At 35.8% G+C, this 17,624-nt stretch overlaps 1 protein-coding gene across 3 annotated transcripts in view; it reads left to right on the top strand.

Moving 5' to 3' along the window:
• The window catches only part of LOC122802711 (cohesin subunit SA-2-like), a 1,740,876-nt gene that overhangs the window by 1,607,304 nt on the left and 115,948 nt on the right, over positions 1–17,624 (top strand). For all 3 annotated transcript variants that reach the window (XM_044072465.1, XM_044072464.1, XM_044072463.1), the window contains one exon: positions 6,412–6,574. In XM_044072465.1, coding sequence (XP_043928400.1) covers positions 6,412–6,574 — 163 coding nt within the window. The remainder of the gene's footprint in view (positions 1–6,411; positions 6,575–17,624) is intronic.

The following is a 17,624-nucleotide window of genomic DNA, read 5'->3' as shown; positions in this document are numbered from 1 at the left end:
CAGAATCCAGCCTCTCCTCCCATAAGAGTGCAGACCACAAACCTTCTTAATGTAGAATAACTGGCCTGAAGCCCAAGTGCTTAAACCAGAACTAATACACTTTTAGAATAGCAGACACTGAGCCTTCAGTCAGCAATTCCCAGCTTAGAAGGATGGTAAGCTACCTGTCCTGCCACAACAGTGCAGACCACAAACCTTCTTAATGTAAAACAACTGGTATGAAGCCCAAGTGCTTAAACCAAAAGACTTAGAATAACAGTTACAATTTAATCAGGCTACTACCATGCAGTAATAAATGCAGCAGAATAAATAAAATTGAGTACTTTTAAGAAGAGGCAAATGCAAAATAAAGTAAGAGGAAACACAAATACAGTAAAAGCAAATGAATAAAGTGCAAATTTTTTTTTTGTTAGTAAAGTGCAAGGAGAGAGGAAGGAAGAACCTAAGTGGATTGGCCTTCTCAGATCTTCTCTCTGTACTAAGTAGGGTGAACACTAGACTCAGAATATGATCTCACTGTACTCAGTTAAGTGAGCAAATGAGATGGACTCAGGAGGAGTGTTCAAATACAGACTTACAGGAGGGGCGGGTAATTCCAGAGCCACCGACAATAACAAGAGCGGTGACGGTGGGTGGGGAACTAACTGCAGATAGACACACACAGCAGACTATATTCAGTGAAATGCACAATTAGGTAACCGAAAAAATGAAATACAGTACTTTTAAAACTGCAAGTTTGTACTTAATTTCAGCTTCTAATGCAGGTGATTGTAGCCAACCAAGTCTCTCAGAAGTTGAGCATAAAATGAATTCTCAAACTTTGTGGCTAGCACTTCAAAGTACAAAGGAAGCCCTCTAGGCTAACAGTTAAATATCAGATAACAAAGAAGTGAGAAGACCACCACCCCTTCTTATAGCAGAGAGACACACACAGCACACTATATTCAGTGAAACACACAATTAGGTAACAGAAAAAATGAAGTACAGTACTTTTAAAACTGCAAGTTTGTACTTAACTTCAGCTTCTAATGCAGGTGATTGTAGCCAGCCAAGTCTCTCAGAAGTTGAGCATTCCATCCACACATCACCCCTTTCTGTAGTCCTTTCCAGCATAAAGAGTATCCATGTCCTGCTGAACAAATGCTGAACAAAACATCTCTTCTGAGCCCTCCATTTGCACCAATGGCAACAGCACTGCTGTCTTCTCAAATAAGGCACTTTCATATTTGCATTCCTCCTCTTTATTTGATTCAGCTAGTTTGTATTGATGTCTGTGTAAGCTGTCATGTGTTCCTAGATTATTCCAATGTAACCATGGAATAAAGCTTTCCAAAATGAGCCTAACATTATGATGTCTTTTAAGAGAAATACAAGAAAATATGGCAGCATTTTGACAAGACATAATTATTTCCTAGAAAGATTAAACCAGTTTCTCAAGAGTTTTTTTTTTTCCTAACTGCAGCCAGAACTTGTTGTAGTGCATGGAGGGTGATGATTAAACTGTGATAGTCATAAAAAGACAAACTAATTAAGCACCAAAGTGGCACAAGACCCAACTTTAACAAATGTTAAACACCCCTTTTTTTAAGTTGTTATGGTTGGGTCTTATACTAGGCGGTAAAATCTGCCTGTACTGAATAGCCAATGACAATAGCGAAACAAAATATTTTTTCTATCTGTTGTCCACAGGAATAAGGTGTCCCTTCCTTCAATAAACTTAGAAACTAGCTGGAGTAAGATGATGTTGGTTCACCAGCTTTTTCCAAAGGATGCCAACATTGAAACTGAGATGTATGTCATTATTTATTTAGTGACTTCAATCCTCAGTAGTTTGTCTGAAAACACATATTTTATGAAGAAGAGTCCAAAAATATGAAGCAATAACCTGAACATTCTGCAAAGGTCTGGACAGCTGAGAGGCATAAAAGGTGAGGGCAAATATAATGGACTGCATTATGCTGCCTTTCTGACAGAAAATGCTAAGTACTTTATGGCTTTGAAAGCCAGCAAAACACTTAGCATTTTTTGTTTTTCCTATTTTTACTGTAACTAGTAATGTACAGAGCACATAAAACTCCATGCACTACAATGAGTTATGATTGTGTCCCCAGTCATAATCTGATATTATGTGTTCTCAACATGGATGGATTTCTAGGCATCCATGCCTCAAACACATAAGCAGTTTATGATCTGTCACCAGATCATAATCCTCTGTTTTAGGTACATAGTGGACAGTGGGCACTGAGTGGATATGTCGTACCCGGCGGGTAGACAGCTCTTCTGTCCTAGCACTACACCCAAACACATTAGTCATACCTAAGACCAGAGCCTGATATCTTACAGTTCCAGCTTGAAAACTTATACCTGTCCCAGTGGAGAGGTAAACCATTTTTATATTCTACCTTGCTGGTCAGTAACAACTTGGTTTACTTCAAGTACTATTGTCAGACACCCTTCTCCCATCAAGAATCAAATCCTGTCCTTTACTGACCATAGCAGATATTTACCCATACTATTTATTTGTTTGTTTATTTCACTTTTGATTGTCTAGTAGATGAGCTAATCTGATGAACCTCTTTAGACACAACCTTGGCCCATAGTAGTATAGACAAATATTGCAAAGTCATTAGTTTTAAATTTGAAATAAGTCACATATTTTCAGATTTACAGTTTGAAATGACTTATGTACAATATTTACATGTACTAATTTACATGTGTAAAATCATGATTTGAAGAAGGGTTTGAGGAGTGGCGGTGTAGGTAAAGGAAGAGCTGTGCTGGGTGGTATAGCATTTACATTATATTGAGTCAAACAGATGGCATTTGAGTGAAGCTGTAAATGTAATAAGCATGTCTAAACTTTCATATTTCTGCAACTACAGAATTTTGGACACTGGTACTCATGCATGAAGTCCGTCTTGGTGGTATGCTTAATAAATGGGGGCATTGTAATGTGGCTAGTTGATCCAGAGGGAGTATAAAATGATTAAAGCATTTAAGAGTAGGGCTAAAGGGGATAAAAGTTTAAGAAAATAAATTCATAAATGGTTGTGGAAAACAAGATACTCATGGGTATTAGGAAGGTGTTTGTGGTGACAAAGAAGTGACACTGGTGTGTTCTGTTGTCTGAGAGATGTGTGAAGAAGCAGAGTTTGTGTAGGTTTTTTTGTAGTCTGTTGGAGTTAAAGAAATGACCAAAGGATGTTAATGGAAGTGAGTATTCTAATTTGGGCATTATGACTTTCTGGCTATAGTGCATCTAGGATTAAAGGTGGATTGAGATCTGGAGAGAGTGTTCGAGCAGCTGTACAACTTTGTCAGGATTGTCTGTATCTGTTCGAAAGTGAAAGAAAGGTACAATTCTAAACCTAGGTTTTGTATGAGCTGATTATCAAAATGGGGCACCTTGGTTGACAACAATCTGTAGAGAAGAGTTGCTGGTTTTTGGGGATATACAAAGACTTTCTGTGTTGTTTTTTTCCCTTTTGGAGGAATTAACTGATATTTTTTGTAAGTAAAATAATTACTGATTCTTGGGAGGTCCTGTACCAGCTTCTCTGTGCTAAAAGGAAGGGTTAATGAACAGTGAGAAGATGGGTCCAAGAACTGACCCCTGAGAAACTCCAGAAAAGAAAGACTATTGACAATGAGAGTGCATTTCCAGATTTGACTACGAAGACTTGGTAGATAAGGTAACTGTTAAACATTGCAGTGTACTAAGGGCAAAGCCTACATTGTTTGGACAGTTTAGTAATATGGTATGGTCAGCAGAATCAAATGCTTTTTAAAGTCAGTAAAGGTAACTCATGTAAGGAGACATTTATCTGTTAGTAAAAATCTTGTCAGTGGCTATGTACAGAGCAGTGGAGGTATTAAAGTTGGTGGAAAATGCATGTTGATTGGGTGTAAGTAAATATCTGTCTTGTAGTTGTTATAGTAGTTGTTTATAAAGCAGCTTTTTGAAGATCTTTATGGGAAAGGAGATATGATGTCAGTAAGCTGACAGTACTGTGTAGTAGTAGTAGTACTTCATTTTTGGTATGGGAATAACTGTTACACTTTTCCACTCTTCTGGGACTATACATATGGTAATGCAGAGGTTGAGTATGTGTTAATGGTTCTGCAATACAGCGTGATGCTCTGTTGGTAAACCTGGGGTATAGTGGACAGATTGTAGAGGAGCATTTATTAAGAATGTTTATATGAAGTTTATATACTGTATTACTATTCAGGGTGTTGAACTAGGAGGGTGTGAAGAGCAGTTCTTTAGTATTAAAGGGAATTATTGTTATGACAGGCTGAGAGCAGTGTATCTCTGAGACACTATAAAGTTAGGGTAGGAAGGGGTGGAGTTGGAGACTTTTTTTTTTTGTTGACCTAGAACATGTTTGATTTCTGCCCAGTAATTAATATGGTTGCCTAAAAGGAGCTTTTGTTGTTAATGACAGTATATTGACTTTGCTTCTTTTGGTATTCTGATTTGATTTGATTTGTCCTTTGATAGTCGCATCACCACAGTAGTCAGGAAGTCCTTCTACATGGCACACATCATCATAAAAGGGTTCTCATCCAGGAAAAAAGAGGTCATTGTTCCCCTCTACTCGACACTCATTAGACCCATTATAAAGTACAACGACCCTTTTGGAATGTACCTCACAAGACATCTGCAGCAGCTGGAAAGGCCATAGAAGTACCTCACAAAGAGGATTACTAGCCTCAAACAGATGCCCTACACTGGCCATCTCAAAAAACACCAGCTTTACTCCGTAGCATATCGCCTACTCCGAGGTCATCTCTGCCTAACATATAAAGCTATGTCAAACCTAGAGCTGTTGGACATGCTGCACCTAAAGAAATCCCAATCCCTCTGAGCTGCATGCTCTAGGGACCTAAACCTTGTCATCACAATAAGCAGGACATGCTGGAGGGATAGATTCCTGTCCCAGAGACTTCCCATACTCTGGAACAGGCTACCCATCTATGTCAAGCAAAGTTCTTCGTTAGCACTCTTCAAGAAAAATCTTAATGAGTGGATGGGAAGTAGGAAATACACCCCGGGATCACTTCTGTGTCTCTGCTTGACAGTGGCACAGGAAAATAACTTTCTTGGGTGGCGTAAGCCAGGGAACCTTGTTGGCTAGGCTTACGAAGGCCCTCGGGCCAATAGCCTAGTACCTACCTATGAACCTATGATAACAAAGTTAATTGAAAAAAGCATTGTGTTTTCACATGTTAGATTTTAATTCTCGAGTGAGCAAAGGACAGTGGTTTTTCACTAACTGTGCAAATTTTTATAGAGTACAGGGAGTGTTGGATGGGAAGTAATGAGGAAAAATGTTATAGAGATGTGCTATGGATATCAATTGTTTGCAGATTGCAAGGTAACAGTGAGTTTACCTTGGTATGGAAAAAAATGGCAACAGGTAAGGCTGATGGGTGGGTTATTCATCGTTTTTTTAATTTATTATACAAACATGGCTACTGTGATTTTTCTTATGCATGTCCCAGTTCCTTTGCTGCACCAAAAAATATATTTTCCTTTGTAAAATCATCTTTTTTAACAAATTATTAATTCATTCTTTTTCCATCTGCCTGATCAATCCAGTTCAGGCAGAGACAGTCCTGAATCTCAGCAAACAAAAGGCTGAACAACTCCTGGATGCAGCACCAGCCCATCACAGGACACACACACACACACACACACACACACACACACACACACACACACACACACACACACACACACACACACACACACACACACACTTGAAAAGAAATCATACGCGTGAGACTCAAATGCTGGATTAGCCAACATCCACAGCTTTCATATTAATTTTTTTCAAATGTCTTAATCTATACAGTTTCCTCATTGCGGGCTTGTATGAGCAGGGCATATTTTTACACATGCTAACACTACCACTGGTGGTAAAAAATTCTGGGTCCTCCCATAATTCCAGACATATACCTCTTAACCTTCACCAGAGGGTGTTGCAGAAAGGGAGTCCATCCCCTACCATGAATGAGACAGCATTGACTGTTCATACCTACTTCCTCTCCTTGTTTCTGCAGCTCCCAAATCTACTCAGACTAGATTTACTGAGGGTACATGCAGGAATAGTTCCCTCTTACCACAGAGCCAGATGCAAAGTCATTACTTTTGACAAATTTTAGTGCTGGTACCCTAAAAACCTAGCCATTTCCATAATGCAACTAATGTATATATTCGTTGTTAGCTGCTAATTGTTACTTGGAGCATTTTTCTTTTTGCATTCTGACTTCAGATTTAGTATTACCATTGGTGGTATTTATGCAGCAGGATAATGCATTGTTTCATTTTGAACTGAGACCTAATACATTTGTCATGTTTATTCAGAATTACTTACTTTGTATATATGATTTAATTGCTTGCAGGGAATGTGAACAGCACTGCAGCATGTCACAGAACACCAGATCTCCCATTAACCCCACAACTTACATCTACAGCAATAAAGAGCAGAAAGAGGCTCTGGTATGAGGAGAGTAGTCAAGCTAATCCAACTTCATCGTTCTGTACAGAACAAGTGAAAAGTAGTAGGTATGATGGCACAAATTATGTACAGCTGAGTTGTGTGTGTGAAGATGACTGATACACCACTCAGAATATTTTAAGTGTCTATTTTAATGCGCAGTGCATGACCCATAGTGCTTCTCTTACATTTACAGTAGTTTCTGAGCTGTAAGGTCAAAATTGTTTTCCTTTTGTTTTCTAATGTAGGTTGCATTACTGAAAATGTTTTAAACACAATTAAATGATGGACAAGGAGGAAGGGAGAAATGCATGTGAGATAGTTTACTGACTAGATACTGATTAATGTCTGTCATGCTGTCAAAGTTATTTCTTACAGTGCAGTTTTATAAAATTATGTACAGTAGCAGGTTTCTTTGGAGAGGAGCAGAGAAAAGTAGAGAAGAGTTAGGAAATAGAACAAGGGCAGGTACAAGATATCATGTGTGAATCCACGCTCATTTGTAGTGTGGGGTGCACAACTTTCCTTCACTGAGTATTCTTTGAAGAGTCAAATTTTCTTACAGCTGGATAGGGATAATAGAATAATCGCTCTAGAGACAACAGAACGTCTCAGCTAAGTTTATATGGTACAAGTGAAACTCGACTCGAACAAGAAAAGTAAAAATATATTTAATCACACATCAAGCATATAAAACGGTTAAGCGCTTTCATCTGTGTACTACAGACTTCTTCAGAACCATTATGCAAACAGCTGATGACATATTTAAAGACTTTTTGGCGCCATTTGATTCGAGCGCTTCACTTCTTAGCCACTTTTAAAGTGTTACTACACACATATTTTTCTGACCAACGTATGTTGATACCCTATATAAAATACTTTAAAATCAACTAAAACATTCATTACATACACAATAATTAACCATTAAAAATAAAACATGTTACAATTTTGTAAAAACCAATTTGTTGACACTATAATAACTGTAGAAAGGGTTTTATAGATATAAAATCATTTATGCCAGGAAATTTTGTAGCATTTGTCAACATTTGCCACTGACTTTCTTTCCTACCCAGGTAAGCTTTATAATTACCACCACACGGTGATATATTAACATGATCAATTATGGCAAATTTAAAACTGTGTACATCACCTTTCTCTTTAATATGTCTAAACAATGCATTTTTAGTATCCTTAACCTTAATCTTATACATATGTTCATAAATACGCTTTCTAAACTGTCTTTCTGTTTTTCCTATGTAGAAAGCAGTGCATGCTGTACATTTAGCCAGATAAACTATATTTTTACTGTTACAGTTTCCCTTTTTAAACTTTATATATGTACTGCTGACATCATTTAATCTGCATCCTATTGCTTCATTAATTACACGACACTGTCTGCAAGAACCACATTTCTTAGTGTGGATATTCGTTGACATTTTTTGTGTATTCATGCCATTCAATAAATTTTTTATATTTCTACCCATTTTATATACAATACACGGTTTTGTTCCCACTACACTGTTAGCTTCTTCATCTCCTGCTAATTTATTCCAATATTTTTCCAAAATTTCTCTAACATAATTAACATAAGGAGAATAGGTCAATACACATACTCTATTAAATTCTTCATTCACTTTATTCTTCCTAAATATTTTTTCTGAACTAATACCTAAAATAGGGGGATATTTATAACCCCATTCTTTAATAATATATGTCGATACATCCTCTAATAATGTTAAGGGATAACCCCTATTTGCAAACATACTTCTTATATTATTGATTTCTCTAACCATTATTTCATAATCTGACATCATCCTTGCTACCCTTATACATTGTCTCTTAAAAATGTTTCTTAATATATATCTAGGGTGATTACTAGTGTAATCTAGGTAGCCAATGGAGAACGTTTCTTTTCTAAATATTTCAGATTGAAAACCTGTATTAGTATGTCTAATATATGTGTCCAAATATGCAATACCTTCTGTATTTATATTATGTGTGAATTTCAAAAACGTACTGGTATTATTAAGATAATCCAAGAATTCATCTATAAGTTCAGTGGGTCCATCCCACAACATAAACATATCATCCAAGAATCTTGTATAGTATACCACATATTGGTAAATACATGCTAGTGAAAAGATATTTATTTTCCCATTCAAGCATAACTAAATTAGCAAAAATAGGTGCACAGGAGGCGCCCATAGCTACCCCCTGTGTCTGCTTGTAAAACTCACCCTCAAAATATATATAGTTATGCTCTAATACTGTACCCATCATGTCTGCAATTAAATTAATACGGTCCCAACTTAAGTTAGAATATCTTCTTAGACTATCACAAAAATATTCTAATCCTTCATGTCTTGGTATGCATGAAAATAGGTCTATAACGTCGATAGTTATATACATCAAACTTCTTTTCCATCTACTAGATGTTAATTGAGATAGGAACATCCAAGAATCTTTAACTAAATGGGACGTATTCTCATATATATGCTTAACCCATCTATCTATAACTACCCCTATATTAAATGTCTTTAATCTACTACCTGATATAATTGGTCTAAATGGGGGGTTAACAATATCCTTATGTATTTTCGGGATACCCACTATAGTAGCTAATACTGGAAACTCGACCTTGATAAAATTATGGGTATCTTGTGTAATCCTATTATCCATTAAATATTCGTCCAGAGCTAAATCTATTTTACGATATCCTATATTAATTTCATTTTGCGATATAATATCATAATTACCCGTATCAATTGATATACTTTGTACTTTATTAATATAATCTATTTTATTATATAGAACTATACCTGCCCCTTTGTCCGGCTTCATGGTTTTTATTTCATTATTATTTATCAATTCTTCCAGACATTTTCTTTCATTTGCATTTAAATTATCTATAAATTCATTTTTCTTAACTAACTTATTATATTTATAAATATCTTTACATACACATTCTTCAAAATTTAATACATTGTTATGTGCGGCTGGTATAAAAGTACTTTTCTTTTTAATTTGATTTGGTAACATAATATTAACTTATTTTTGAAACATAAATGCTAAATTTAATCTACGGCAATATAATTTGATATCTGTAAGAACATCCACTAAGTTAAATTTTACTGTAGGTATATATTTCATACCTTTTTCAAACAATGAAAAATACTCTTCCTTAATATTCAAAGTCGTGTAATTAAATATTTTTATGTCATTGTGTACAACTGCTATGTATTCCACATCTTGTACATGAGACCTATTAACACTGTTATCACTACTCATAACATCCAATACTTCATCCTTTTAATGTGTTATATAATTATCACTAAAATTACTATCTTTTGCTGTCCCTCTGATAGTATTTCTCTATCCTTGCTGGTGTGAAATATCGCCCCCCTTGAAAATTCATTCCTGTTTCCTTATAGCCATTCCTATTTTCACTCATGTTTGATCTAAGTATATTTCTATGTTCCTGTTTCCATATATACGCTCTATTATTTTGATATTGTTCCAAATCACGTTGTATTTTCTTATGTTTTCTTTCAAAAATCTTACTGGCTCTAATATCTGCTAATTTATACTGTTTTTCATATAATTCTTTCCAATGAGGAAACAAAAGATCTGTCACAATGTCACTATTTAATTTGTCTATTTCACTAACTATACTACTTAATTTCTCATCATTTTTCCTTACTAATAACTTCATAAAACTCAGTCCAAAACCATTGAATAACTCATTGAATTCGGTCCTAGTGTCATGATTTAAATTCACCCCCATTGGCATTTTAAAAAATCTTAAGCCCATAGGGACTATTCGTAATGCAATACATTTTGTTAAATATGCATTATCTATCTTTATACTTTTTACAGCTAATAACAGTTTCCCAAGGCTATATATCATATCCTTTAAAGTGCTTTTGTTATTATTATTGAACACATTTCTATTATGCTTATTAAAATCATTATAATGTCCATTTGCATTAAATTCGTAATCACTTGTCAAAAAATTATCTAATTGGTTCAACTTGTCAGTTTTTTGACGTTGTTGTGAACCAACCAAGTCAATGCCTCTAGGGCTGGATGTATTTAACACAGTACCTTTGGTATTTTCTGTTTTGGTTTTGGCCGTTGCTGCATAAGTTTTAACTGGTAACGGACACTTCTGGCGAGCCCCTAAGCGTTCAATGTCTTCATCTACTTGAAATAAAGAGAAATCAAAAGTTATGTCATGTTCTGTCGACCGACTAGTATCACGAATGTGATTTGAATCCAAAGATGTTCTTGTTTGCTGTATATCCACTATCGAACAGTTACGTTCAACCTGTCCATTTGGTATGTCTACCTGAGTAGACATATGACTAGCTGGAACTGGAATATTGTTATCCAATGATCCTTGTTCATTTCTCATGCATAAAACGGATTTCTGCAGTTGACTAACGACTTCAGTCAACTGTACCACATTATCTTTCAACGTCACCATTTCTGATCTAATTTGAACCATTTCTTCCTTGTCCAATAGAGTCTCTGTCACTTCCTTAGTACCGGCCATAGCAGCAACCAAATGATACCAAACCTGCAAAACGACAACAGAATAATCGCTCTAGAGACAACAGAATGTCTCAGCTAAGTTTATACGGTACAAGTGAAACTCGACTCGAACAAGAAAAGTAAAAATATATTTAATCACACATCAAGCATATAAAACGGTTAAGCACTTTCTTCTGTGTACTACAGACTTCTTCAGAACCATTATACAAACAGCTGATGACATATTTAAAAACTTTTTGGCGCCATTTGATTCAAGCGCTTCACTTCTTAGCCACTTTTAAAGTGCTACTACACACATATTTTTCTGACCAACATATGTTGATACCCTATATAAAATACTTTAAAATCAACTATAACATTCATTACATACACAATAATTAACCATTAAAAATAAAACATATGTTACAATTTTGTAAAAAACAATTTGTTGACACTATAATAACTGTAGAAAGGGTTTTATAGATATAAAATCATTTATGCCAGGAAATTTTGTAGCATTTGTCAACATTTGCCACTGACTTTCTTTCCTACCCAGGTAGGCTTTATAATTACCACCACACGGTGATATATTAACATGATCAATTATGGCAAATTTAAAACTGTGTACATCACCTTTCTCTTTAATATGTCTAAACAATACATTTTTAGTATCCTTAACCTTAATCTTATACATATGTTCATAAATACGCTTTCTAAACTGTCTTTCTGTTTTTCCTATGTAGAACGCGGTGCATGCTGTACATTTAGCCAGATAAGCTATATTTTTACTGTTACAGTTTCCCTTTTTAAACTTTATATATGTACTGCTGACATCATTTAATCTGCATCCTATTGCTTCATTAATTACGCAACACTGTCTGCAAGAACCACATTTCTTAGTGTGGATATTCGTTGACATTTTTTGTGTATTCATGCCATTCAATACATTTTTTTATATATAGGGTATCAACATATGTTGGTCAGAAAAATATGTGTGTAGTAGCACTTTAAAAGTGGCTGAGAAGTGAAGCGCTTGAATCAAATGGCGCCAGAAAGTTTTTAAATATGTCATCAGCTGTTTGTATAATGGTTCTGAAGAAGTCTGTAGTACACAGATGAAAGCGCTTAACCGTTTTATATGCTTGATGTGTGATTAAATATATTTTTACTTTTCTTGTTCGAGTCGAGTTTCACTTGTACCGTATAAACTTAGCTGAGACATTCTGTTGTCTCTAGAGCGATTATTCTGTTGTCGTTTTGCCGGTTTGAATAGGGATAATGACTCAACCACTTCTTCTGTTTCACTCAGATAACTTCTCCTTTGGAGAGGCCCTTGGGTTCCTCAGTAGTAGCTTGGATACCTCTCAAGCCCCTGTCTGTCCTTCAAGAAACACCTTGCAGTGTAACTGTGAAAAAAGCCTGAGGAGCACTGGAACATCCCCAGTTACGTAGGCTGTCATCAGTAATACTCTGAGAGCAGACTGGAAGCATGCCTACTGTGTTCATTTGGCTCCTAAAATTGTGGAGACCTTTTGTAAGCCTTCAACCGAGTGTTATACATTCCAAATCACTTTAAGCTGCTTTTCAAGAGACCTCATTGATACTACATAGGTACCAGGGACAGCAGCACTCTTCTATCTTCCCATCTCACAAGGAGTACAGAGATATAGATTGGTGTGGCAAGCTAGTAAACTCCTCTGCCAAGCTGGGAGTTGGTGGTGTCAACAATTTGTCTCACCAGCTGGTGTTCCATGCCCACTGGGTTAAAAAGCTAAGAAATGTGGGACAGTGAGTGTGCTGGGGCAGTGCTGTGCTAATGTGAGTTACAGCTGTATCCCAATTCCTCCATCTAGATTAAGAGAGTTTAGTGCTGTGGAAACATTACAAGCCAGTGCTGCCCTTTGAAGTAGGAGTAGAACACACTCACGTGAGCAGTGAGGTTAAGGATAACCGTTTGTGTAACCAGGCATTCACAATGTACACTCTGGCATACATTTTTAAAATAATTTATTTATTTCTCTTGTGCAATGTTATGTGCTAGAATTGTGATTAAAAAGTGATAGACTTATCATGGTTTGCATTAGATATTTTGCTAAATGGCTTATTTTTTTCAGAATTTCATGATGGCTAAGTGGGTGTTTACTTAAGACTGCACTCTCCAGTTTAGGAGCTGCATTTATAGGGGAGGCATAAGGTTTTGGAAGTAGGTATACAATTCTGTCTGTGCCCTGAAGATTGTTTACTCATGTGACCAGTACATTAAACAACTGTACTTTCAATGCTTACGCGTATCTAAATCTGATTGAAAAAAAGTGCAAAAGTATGTTGTAGACAATATATAGAATAGTGTCTTACACAGTGTCAGAATGTAGTGCTCAAAGTGAGTAGTGATGGGCTTCTTCCCATCACTGTATGAATCACTTATGATGATCAAACTATAACACTCTAACCTTATTTAGCAACATGCAGTCTTTAATCCATATTGCTAAACCCAAAACATAACTCTAATCCTCAACACTAGCCCATAACATTTAACTTTTAACCCCTATTCCTAATCTAGTACCTAAACAGTAACTGTTAACCCTAGACCTATTGTAGTCCTACCAAGTAGGGCAAATTGAAATCAGTTTGTCATATCATGAAAAAAAGAGGTACTCTTTTTTTTTTTAAAGAGTTTTTTTTGTATACGTAATTTAAGGTTAAGGAAGAACTTTTTTTGTATAAACCATTCATAAAGGAAAATGAGCCCATCACACCCACACACCCACTCCACCACTTTTACAAACTCGCGGGGTAGGTGTGTTGCCACCTCCTTACAAACAGAACTATGTGGAAACATACACATACACACACACACACACACACACACACATACGCACACAAATTACACGCATTACAATACACATCACTGCAAGGTAACAACCACAAACAAAAAATATTCTGGTTAACATTCAGTTTTTTCTGTTGAACAATTAAAAGTACCTATGTTTACAGTTGTTTCCCATGATTAAAGCTTAACTCTCACCATAATCTAGTACTGCAGTCCCCATTTTTCTCAGTCATATACTCTGTGTCTTATTAACCAAGTATAAGCAATTCAGATTTTAGTGTAATAAACAGTTATGCAAATCACTAGAGTTACTTAACATCTGTTAGAAATCACTTTTGCCATATGGTGAAAGGGCCTTGCCCAAGTGTAATAAGCAATTCAGTTTCATGTGCTGTTGTTTTGACAATTTAGAGTATTATGTTGGCCCCCTCATTAAATTCTATTTCTAATGAAATTTTTAGATTCACATAGGTAATGTAAAACCCCAGAAAATAATGCAATTTGTTCAGGCTCACAACTTTTTATAAAAAGTGAGTCATTAATTGCAAAAGGGCAATATAAATACAGATGCCATTTACTCTGTAATATTTTCAAGTTTCTCAAAGGAAAACTAAGCAAATAATTGTTACTAATTTTAAACTTTCTTATTCTGAAATCAGAATTTTACTAGCAGAATTGACTTAACTGCTTAGCTTTTGTTAAAGAAACATTATACCACACAACTGGGATGAATGAAGAGCCTGTGCTTTTCTAAGTTGCTGACCTGCTGATAGAAGTATTTACAGAGAGGAATGAAATTCTAGTAGTCCTCCGAGTCATTTTACTGATTTCCCAGTGGAGCAGTCCTTTCTCTGCAACGTATTTTCTTTTATTTCAGAAGTATATTACAGTTCAGAAAACTGTTGACAGAAGATTACCTTACCCAGGCACATGAGCCACACAAAAACACTGACGTCACCAGAAGATGAGGACCACTTAGCTCTTCTTGTCTGCCTTTTTCACTAATTAGTAAGTTCCAGGTCCTTGTCAACCACTATCCTTTTTCCTTTGTGTCAACAAGAATTTTACAAAGCCCTTCTCATCCATTTTTAAAATGCCTCCCACGTATTTTTGATTGCACAACCTCAAGAAGGCCCCTTCCTTATTCTATAGACTTCATTAGGTAAGCCACTCACACTGTTTGCATATGTTTAGACTTTTCTTTTTCAATGTCTTTTCTTTGCCTAAAATTTGCTTAGCTACATTGCAGTGAGAAAACCAGCCAGCTGCTGTCTTTTTGGGGATTAAATCAGTAAAAGCTGCTATAGACTTGATTATGTAGTAAAACAGAGTATAACTATAGCTGCTGTGGCCACAGAATTTATTTGCCATCTACTTTCCTCTGAGATATTATTACCTTTAATTTCAGTTCTGCAGAACCCTGTTGTTACTTCAGATACTAACAGAGATTTAGTGAGAAAGCCAACTGTATATCTGAATGTGTTCTTTACTGCATTCATATAAGCAGTCACCTTAAAGTGTATAGGTCATATTTTGAAGTACATTTGTTTTACAATTAATTTTACTCACAGTTGTACATATAATGGTAAAATTGCAAGTGGTTTAGTAGAAAAATGGCGATTATAGTGTGTTTTATTTTTTTATTTCACTGTTTATTCAATTTTTCTTAGTAACTACACCTACAACATGATGTCATGGTAGGTACTGGAAAATTAATTACATACAGCTCATAATGCTTTAAGGCATTGTGGGTCATCAACACATCTTACCTTTTTTGTAGCGCAGCTTCTTATTCACACTGTGATTTCAATACCAAATCATCACTTGCTAATTTTTATTGCAAGGCATTGCACCTGTAAAACCTAGTTGACAGCTTGTCTTTGCAGGAAGTAAAAAACTCTTACTGATACATTTAGCATGGAAATACAGTATCTTATACATTAGTCCAGATAGTGAAGCATTATGGGTATAGTATTTCATGATGTCATGGTAGGGATTTTCAGCTTTGAGAAAAAAAATGAGGAGGCCGTCTTTATTAATAAAATACAAAAACAACACTCTTTTTTTAGAACAATAACTGTATAATTTGGTATTGTATATACTAAGGAGGCTATGTCCAAGTCCAAAGGTTTGTTACTTGCATTTATTTCAGAATGTAACCAATACACATTAAAGAAGAAAGAAATTAAATGATTTGTAGGAAGATTTCTTTGTGCATTTGAATCGCACTTAACGTACTTTCTAGCACATGTTGATGCATCTTGTAGCAAGACGAGTCTGTCATCTATTAACACTCATGCTTCATAATGAAGTGTGAAGTTAGAATGGTGATTATTACTAAACTGCTTTTTTTTCCAACTGCCTCAGTGTGGGGTGATGTTAATAACAGTAGTCCCATTTATGCACAGTACACCAATCCTTCTAACCCTAAAGAAAACAGTTTTTCTTGTGGTCTTAGGAGCTCTTCCTTGGTAATGCCTTGGTTCTGGAAAATACTCATCCATTATTTTGTTGGCAGCTGCATACAAGGAACTCAGTGAGCTGCCACTTAAGAGAAAGAGTTTGGGGAAATCATGGTCATTACATGGGCTAGGAGGAGTCCAAGAAACTGCCATAGGTTATATACTATGAGACAATAGTGAGAATATGGTTACGCAACAAAGGGATGTTGCCCTCTGGCCCACCAGGACAATTTATTTTTCATCCAAGAAATCAAAAGTATGGTGACTAGTCTACTACATTACAAGTATTCTCATTTTTTTAAAGTTTGTAGGAATCCAGGTACCATAGGTTCACCCATTAGGTTAGCAAAGACTGTTTTATCTGGGCAGATAAATGGATTCAAGGTCAGACAGTGGGAGGTTAATCTTGCATAGTGTGTTGTTAACATCAAGTGGCATTTGGGATGATGATGATATATGACAGTACAGAGGATAGTAGGACTGGCACCGTGTATGCTGTCGACAAAATAATGAATATGGGGACAGGATATGTGTAAACGCTTCTTCAAAGCTGTTAATTAAAAATGGTTGTGTAGAGTGTGTGTAATATTAGATAACTTAAATTGAGGCTCTGGATACTAGGAGTTGGCCACACTATTACCACTACCATATATCCATTGTAAGTACTCACAAACAAGCTGTACCTTGGTAAAGTCTATCTATACAAATGGAACAAACTGACATCCTTATTTGTAGAATATTTATCTTAATCACATATTTGGATGTCCTTGAATAATCAGACTTACTTCAGACATTAATTTTGTGAGATATGCAACATACATTTGGAATTTATAACCAGTAAAGGAAATAGCACTGTTTTTTTTACACTAAGTTGTATAGCTTTACAAGTTCTTTTGAATATAAATTCTGTAGTGAATCATTATCTAAATTGTGTATGAGCTGTTAATCAGCTTCATTCAGTAGCTCTAGGTTTAATTCCATCTGTTTACACTTGCAAAATTTAGGCATAGCTAGGATGGAGTGAAGGAGGCAACCTCCGTGAGCACAAGGTGTTAGGGGGGGATGATCAGCAGTCCAGGCTTTCAGTTTCTGAATGCTGATACTACATTTGCTGTCAAGTCTGAACAGCCTCAATACTGCATGCATGGTATGTGCATATTCTGGCCGCACTCACTGATTTGTGTGACATTTATAGCAAGCTGCTGTGTTACATTTGTAGGAAGCTGTTATGTCCAGGGGGCTTATCTGGTTATTAAACTTCAAACAAATAAATAAGTAAAATTTGCAGTCCCT

The sequence above is a fragment of the Protopterus annectens genome, chromosome 5.part0, assembly GCF_019279795.1.
Source record: "Protopterus annectens isolate FY-2018-M chromosome 5.part0, PAN1.0, whole genome shotgun sequence".
NCBI lineage: Eukaryota > Metazoa > Chordata > Ceratodontiformes > Protopteridae > Protopterus > Protopterus annectens.
Note: the sequence above shows the minus strand (reverse complement) of the source record. Positions and strands in the feature narration are given on the sequence as shown.